Source organism: Nannobrachium achirus (assembly GCF_963921795.1).
Source record: "Nannobrachium achirus genome assembly, chromosome: 18".
Lineage (NCBI taxonomy): Eukaryota > Metazoa > Chordata > Actinopteri > Myctophiformes > Myctophidae > Nannobrachium > Nannobrachium achirus.
In genome coordinates this window covers 18021251-18028750 of record NC_137825.1, presented here as the reverse complement: position 1 = coordinate 18028750, position 7500 = coordinate 18021251, and the positions used below count along the sequence as shown (strand labels likewise).

The 7500-nt window shown below is 39.9% G+C and overlaps 2 protein-coding genes across 2 annotated transcripts in view; one reads left to right on the top strand and one right to left on the bottom strand.

The window, feature by feature from the left end:
* rnls (renalase, FAD-dependent amine oxidase) overlaps positions 1 to 3437 on the bottom strand; it is a gene marked incomplete at its 3' end in the record, with an annotated part of 13921 nt that extends 10484 nt beyond the window's left edge. Inside the window, exons 1-4 of the mRNA XM_080747761.1 lie at positions 3287 to 3437; positions 2275 to 2380; positions 883 to 1025; positions 1 to 121 (exon numbers count right to left, since the gene is read on the bottom strand). The exon at positions 1 to 121 is cut by the window's left edge and continues 38 nt beyond it. Of these exons, the coding sequence (XP_080603887.1) occupies positions 1 to 121; positions 883 to 1025; positions 2275 to 2380; positions 3287 to 3404 (488 nt within the window). The 5' untranslated portion in view covers positions 3405 to 3437. The remainder of the gene's footprint in view (positions 122 to 882; positions 1026 to 2274; positions 2381 to 3286) is intronic.
* Positions 3438 to 3983: 546 nt separating this feature from the next.
* The window catches only part of lipf (lipase, gastric), an 18270-nt gene continuing 14753 nt past the window's right edge, over positions 3984 to 7500 (top strand). The window contains exon 1 of the mRNA XM_080748179.1: positions 3984 to 4027. The gene's annotated coding sequence lies outside the window, so the exon portion shown is untranslated. The remainder of the gene's footprint in view (positions 4028 to 7500) is intronic.

Below are 7500 nucleotides of genomic sequence, written 5' to 3'. Positions count from 1 at the left end.
ACCGGCATCGTTAAGACGACAGCGTCAAACTCCTCCTTCTCGCCGGCCCGCCCGTGAACTTCCCATGATGCACCTCTCTTGTAGAGGCCGGTCACATGGCGGTCAAAAACCAGCTCCGCTCCTGTTGAGCAATAAGGGGAGTGAGAGAGAGAGAGGGAAAGAGAGAGACAGAGAGAGAGAGACAGAAAAGAGAGACAGAGAGACATGGTGAGAGAGAGGGAGAGAGAAATGTGTATAATCTTTCCATCTCTCCCTCTCTCTCTCACCATGTCTCTCTAATGTTATAAGAGAGAAAGAGAAATGAAGAGAGTAGAGAGATAGAGAGCGATGAGATAGGGTGAGCAAGAGATGGAGAGAGCAAGCGGGTGAGAGAGAGAAAGGATAGCGGGAGAAAGATGGATATTAATAGAAAGAGAGAGAGAATAGGGAGAGAGAATGCGAGAGATGGAGAGAGATATGAGGGAGAGAGGTGAAGAGAAAAGGGGAAAAGATGGCGAGAGAAACAAAGAGGGGGGACAAGGAGAAAGAAGGAGTAAAGCGAAAAAAGGGAAGGTGAAAGGGTGAAGGAGAAAGATGGAAGGAAAAGAATGAATGAATTGGGAAAAAGAGGGAAGAAAGAGAAGAATAAAGAAATGAATGACAGCAGGGAATAGAGAGAGAAAACAGGGAGGAAGTAAATTATGATAGATAGACAGGTAGATAGGTCGATAGATAGACATATTTGAACTGGGGACCCCCACCCTGACGAACACTTGGAATTGTATAATTGATTGATAATTAAAATAAACATGCACAGTGTTAAGTTGTCAGACGGGACGAACGCGGCATGGAGGTTTGCAGTGTACCTGATTGTTTGAGGCAATGTTTAGATTTGCGGTGTACCTGATTGTTTGAGGTAATGTTTGACGATGGACGACGTGCCCAGTGGAGTCATGTAGTGACTGCTGCCATCTTTGTTCATCATCCCTTCTATTGGAGCCTCCAGTCTCTTCAGGACGCCTTCGGACAGCAGCTCCTCGTAGAAACTGCACACACGCATGCCACGTACACACACACACACACACACACAAGCACATCACTCACATCATGTACAAGCTGAAAATGCTGGTGTTCCGCAGAGACTTATGTATTATAAGAGGCCATCGACCAAAATAAATAACACAGATTTTGTGTTATTTTCTGTTCATTATAACACATCATTATTGCTGTGATATGGAAAGACTCCCCTGTCTATCTCACTACACTGACTACAGGCTATCAGAGATGACTGTGATCAGAAAATGTTCGTGGCACCCGGAGAATGTGACACTCTCAGTCCAGGGTGAATGAGGAATAATAAAACAAGGGGATTTTTTTCCAGGGTTCTTGCTATTGGATCTTATTGGATCATCACATCGGATGAAGTGACTGAACTTTATTTCCACGTGGATTATTGGATTTTCTGGGTTAATCCATTAAAACAGCATCTGTGTCAGTTTAGATGTTTTGCTACTGTATATATCGTCTCTGTTGTATTGAAACCTCACTATGTCAAAAATAACTTTTATGGTTGTGTGTGTAGTATGATTAAGTAGGGCATTCATTTACAAAAGAACATAACAAGTTTAAATGTGGAGGTTTATATGGTATACCTGACAGGCAGCAACGATATATAACAACATGTTCATAACACTGTTTAGAAGACATTTGTAGAATAGGTTCCTCAGGTCTTGGATAGGATATTCTTGAGGACTTTGCAGAAGAGTTGTGGACTGGGGTTAAAGGCCTGTCCATAGTATCTCCGAAACCAAACTTTTGTTCGTGAGTTACGACTTTCTGACGTGCAGATTTGCAAACTCTAATTCGGTGTAATACTTTTCAGAAGTCGCGAGTGACGTCATTTTGTAGTCGAACCGGACCTTAACGACAAAAAGTTCGGTTTCGGACATAGTCTATGGACAGGCCTTTAGACTATCTGACATAATTAAATACATAGACTGGCCTGGAAATACAATTTAAATCCTTTTTGTTTAAATTCTATTTAAATTCTGTTTCAATTAGATTTTGGTTCATGCTGCTGAAACTTTAGTTTGGTATAACCTGTTGAAAGTTTTGTTTGCCACTTATTGCTTAGTTATAACTCACACACAAACACGCACGCACGCACGCGCACACACACACACACACACACACACACACACACACACACACACACACACACACACACACACACACACACACACACACACACACACACACACACACACACACACACACACAGCGCATGGTGTTTACCTGTGATGGGACTTGGCATACTGGGGTGTAGCTGAGATGTACTGAGCTCCCAAATCCACTGAACTGGAACCAATATCTGGACTTCTACTGGTGGACATTCTACCTCCTGGAGATAGAGGGAGGGAGAGAGAGAGAGAGAGACACAGAGAGAGAGAGAGAGAGAGAGAGAGAGAGAGAGAGAGAGAGAGAGAGAGAGATGTACAGGTATATTCAATATTTATTTGTACAAACATTGTTCTGTTTTGATTGTTCCAATTTTGCTGGCATTACTAGTGTTACTAGTACGACGCCTCAGGGCGACAAGCGACCTCACCCTAAAGGGCAAGGTCGCGCCATGCCTTGGCCGTCTGGCCAGTGATGTATATTGGACCAGTTACCCATATATGGAGACCCCTGGTACCCATATATGGAGATCCATGTACTGTAAATGGAGATATGCTGTGAGACCCCAAACATGCTTACTCAGTTATTTGTTATGTGAAAATCCTATGACGTCTATCACATCTGACATCATAAATACAATCCCTTTTATGCCCATACATGGAGATCCCTGTCTGAATTCCCAGCCACACAGATATGGGATGTCCTCCTCCATATATGGGCATTCCCATATGAAGTCCTGTTAGATATGGGCTAATGACATCAGGGATCTCCATACCGTATATGGACATAAAAGAGATTCTGTTAGAGTGGTTCCCATGACATCACAACATACAATCCATTTTATGCCCATACATGAAGCTCCCTGTCTGAACCAGCCAACAACACCACTGTGATGTCACCTGTTTATGCCCACATATGGAGATCCCTGCTCTGAGTATCTGACATCACTGTGACGTCACCACAGTGATGTGTCAGGGGAACCACAGTGTCAGGCATTATAGACAGACAGCGATACGGAAAGATGTGCCGGTTTTCATAGTTAACTTGCGATCCTACGGTCACAATAAGTCCCTACACACAACAATCATATAACACAGTCACATTCACAGATCCAGATGAACCCCAGTACCTGAGCCCCTCGACTTGTCCCACACCACTATGTGGACTTTGTTCTGGAGTTCTCTCCTCAGCAGACACGCACACAGACTGCCCGTCAGCCCCGCGCCGATGATTAAAACCCGAGACATGATGATGTTTTACAAATCAAATGTCAGCTCCTGCCTCCTGGTACCAGAGTTATTATGACATGCATATGCCCCCTGTTTGCAGGGGAAATAGCAGATCTACAAGCTCACGGCTGGTCAAGGACGCGACGCGTCGTGAGCTTGTGGATCTGCTATTGTCGGGTCTCCTCCCACAGAGTGGTTACGAAACTGTTGGACGACCAAAAACACTAGCGGGGTTCCTGTGTTGTGTTACATTGAAATCGGTGACCTAAGAATACGGCTTCGATGGGAGTAACGGCTGTGCCCGTTTGGAACCGTTTAATTCAAGTGTTAAAACTTCAAATACTTTATTTTTCACATTTTAGTTAATAGTTTGACTAATTGTATGGAAGCGGCGGTTAAAATGAAGCATTTTCCTCCCTTAATTTTGTTCTTGTGTACGACGAATTCGTTGTGATAATGCAAAAACAACGACCCCTGGCGTTACAGAATTCGATAGGTCACCAATGTGCTTGAAAAAGCCTGCACGAATTTCCGGGGTTTTGACGTCACAAATCGTAGTAGGATCTCTCCTCCTCCTAAAATGTCTTTAAGAAGGAGAAACATTTAGTCCTCCTCAGTGTTCTTCTGTTATTCACTGAGAGGTGAGTCTCTTCTGTCTAAGTTGTTTGTTTTGTTCATAACTATATCGAACACAGCCTTTTGTAGCCTTTTGAACACAACCTTTTGTTTCTATAGAAAGACCAAAAGTTTATTTTCTTGCATAAAAAATATTTAGACAGATGCTAATGTAGTTTCATTGTTTTACCAGATATGAATGTACAGATAATTAATTTGAATTGATAGTATATTGTTTTGACTGATGCATATAGGTTCTTGCTTACTTGTGATCCTAGTTTACACAGTACTATATCTCTGCATTTGATGTGTTTACCTTGCTGTCTGTTAAATGCCTAAACTTGCCTATGTAGGATGCCTATACATTCCAAGAGATCAAAGTTTTTGTGTGTGTTAGATAACACAATCAAGCCAACTTTTGAAATGATCTTAGATCGATTGATAAGGAACATAACTGGGCGTATTTTTAATTAAACGTCTAGTGTGCATAATGATGTGTTTGAAATCTTCAGCAAAAGAAAAAGCACATTCCAAACAAGTGGATTTAAAATGAATGACATGGCAGCTTTCTGTATCAATCCATGGTGACTAATAGTCAGGGTTGTCAACATTGGACTGTCAGAATCCAGGAGATTTATTTTTGGGGGGCGCGCGGAACTCCCCAACCGGGGTCTGGGGGGTCCTCTCCCCAAAACGTATTAATAGATATTTTTTCCTGTGTTCTGTTGAATTTTGTGCATGTTTGATACATTTATCAGGCTTACTTTACTAGCATGGGTACAATTTCAGCCTTAAAATGCCAAATGTTGTTGTACAGATTTGATGACTGAAGCAAAAGGACATCTTTAATAATGATTTCTCAAATTTTAACATAGTAGATGTAATTTCCTGTGTTCTGGTGAATTTTGGGAGTTTGATACAAAATCCAGGAGAAATCCAGGAGATTTGCCAATCCAGGAGACTCCCAGGAGAGGGGTTCAAAATCCAGGAGACTCCTGGGAAATCCAGGAGAGTTGACAGGCCTGAAATAGTATTGATTGACACAAAGTATAATCACAGAACATTATAGTTATCACCTTATATCAATACTACTACTGCTGTCTGAACAGAGCAAGGCAACAACAATATGGATGGTTTGACAGTTATTGATTTATTGATTGAATATTTTATTAGACCAAAATGACGAACAGTACAAGTATAGTCAATACAAAAAAGAAAAGAAAAGAAAAATAGTACAGTACAAGTAGGCTACAGTCAACACCCCAAATAAGTCATTTTACGGTATTGTTTACGTTGGAGGTCCTTATTCAATTCATGGACATAACAAATAGCAACAAAAAACCTAAAAACATTATCATCGCAATTATAAAACACTATACTGTATTCAGATTAGGGGAAAAGAAGGGTTGCGGTTATCAGTTATTATAACTGTGTTATGAAAGTGATACTATTGCTACTATACTACTACTACTACTACTACTACTACCAATAATACTAGTAATAATAATATATAATATATAATAAGTTAACACACCAGAATGTTGTCTGCTCAAAGCAATGAACATGGGCATTTTGATAGTTATCAGTAATTGTTGATGTTGACAGTATGAGACCATAAAAGCTATATGAACCCTGCCTATATCATCCTTATGCTGGGCATGTCATAATAGGCAAACCTTTGGTGAAAACAGCTGATCTACAAACTCACAGTGGGTCATGCTGTGAGTTTTTTTCTTTTCTCTCCTTTTGTATATTAACTATTTCCGGCAAAGAAGTTTGGTGTAAAGGGAAAAAAGGATGGATTAAAGTACAGACTTTAGAGCATACAAAAGAATCTTCATGAATTTAAAAACAAACTCAATGATTTTAAGATAATTTTATAAATACGTTTAAAAGATCATTTAGAAAACAAATGTTTAAGGAAACAGGCGATCTACAAGCTCACAACGCGGCTTGAAGCGGTGCATTGCGAGCTTTTAGATCTGCTATTTTCACAAGTTTGCTATTGTCACATTTTTCTTTTGGCCTAAAAAGTTTGGGAACCACACTGGTTTAGGTGGTTAAATGCTGCTCTCTTCTCCCTCCATTGTGAAACACACTGTGGCTTTGTCTCAAGTGAGAGTGTTTGGGACTATTAGCTGCAAGGTTTCCTCTTTGGTTAGTTTGTTTCTGCTTAAAAAAGAAGAAGAAGAACAAGAAAAATCACTTTCAGAACCTCTTTTCACATCATTGTTTCTATATGTATCGTACAGGCATAAGGTTTTATTCATCACATGCTCATTGCTCATCATTGTGTGCATGTGCAGTGAAATGTCAGCGTGGCAGAGTCCAAAATGTATTATTGTGAAAGGTACAGCCTAATACGTACAATATTACGAGGTAATTAACGTTGTAATACAATTAAGGTACGTAGTAAGTAGTAATACGTTATTAACTCTAGAGAATTTTCTTAACCTCCGAGAACCTCCGAATTTTGAGCACGTCATAATAAAAAAGAATAAAACGAATTTTTAGATCAGATGTTTTCTGATCTGTTGCCATGCAACACATCGTACTACAAAGTTTAAAAGTGGTTGCTAAGATTTCCCATTTTTGAGAGCAGAATCATCTTTGTTGTTTAACTGTTAACTGTTTTCCCCCAATGCTGGAAGCATACGGTACATAGTGCAGTGGTGTTTCATAATAGAGTCCTACATTGGTATGTGCGATTGTGCGTGGCCTACAGTCTAAAGTTTAAGGTATACTGCTTTATCTCGTGTAAACAGCAGTGCTTCCAGGCTAGCCTATATGCCAGAGATTACCGTGTTGTGAGGGAAGTCACGTTCCAGGAAATGCACAGATTCATGTGTTGGACTAACTGTCTGCAGGGTGTTGGTCTGGGAAAAACAGAACCGACACCACAGGGTTTAAGTATCAGCAAAAGAATACATGAAGAGAGAGACAATAATAAACTGAAGTTCCCTTGTGTATGAGAATGAGTTGGTACTAATTACTAACATGGTGTTACTAATCTGTGTGTGTGTGTGTGTGTGTGACAAAATTATATTTTGCAGCTACAGTATATTTCACATTCCTTTCAGTACAAATATTTGCCAAAAAATAAAGTACCGGTAATTGAGAATCCATTTCAGAGTTAGTAAGTACAGCATGTGCTTGATTAGAACTTCTGAAACTAAAAATCTAAAATGTTAGCCCTGTGTGTCCATCCATCCTGTCGTTTGTCAGTAGTTCTGTGTTAAAGGGCAGACAGTGTTGCTGATTTCACAAAATCAACACATCGCATCATGGTCTGTTCGATATTCTCAGAATGTTTAACCTATTTTCGCCAAATGTTTGCCTATTATGCAGTGAACAAACAAATCTATGTTTCAAATGTGTTTTGACAGTATAGTACACAAATATTAGTCAAAACAAATATCTGTGACGATAAAAGTCAAATAATGACAATATCGTCACTGTCGAGAAACCTTGTATCTCCAAGTTTCAAATTTGTACTTTT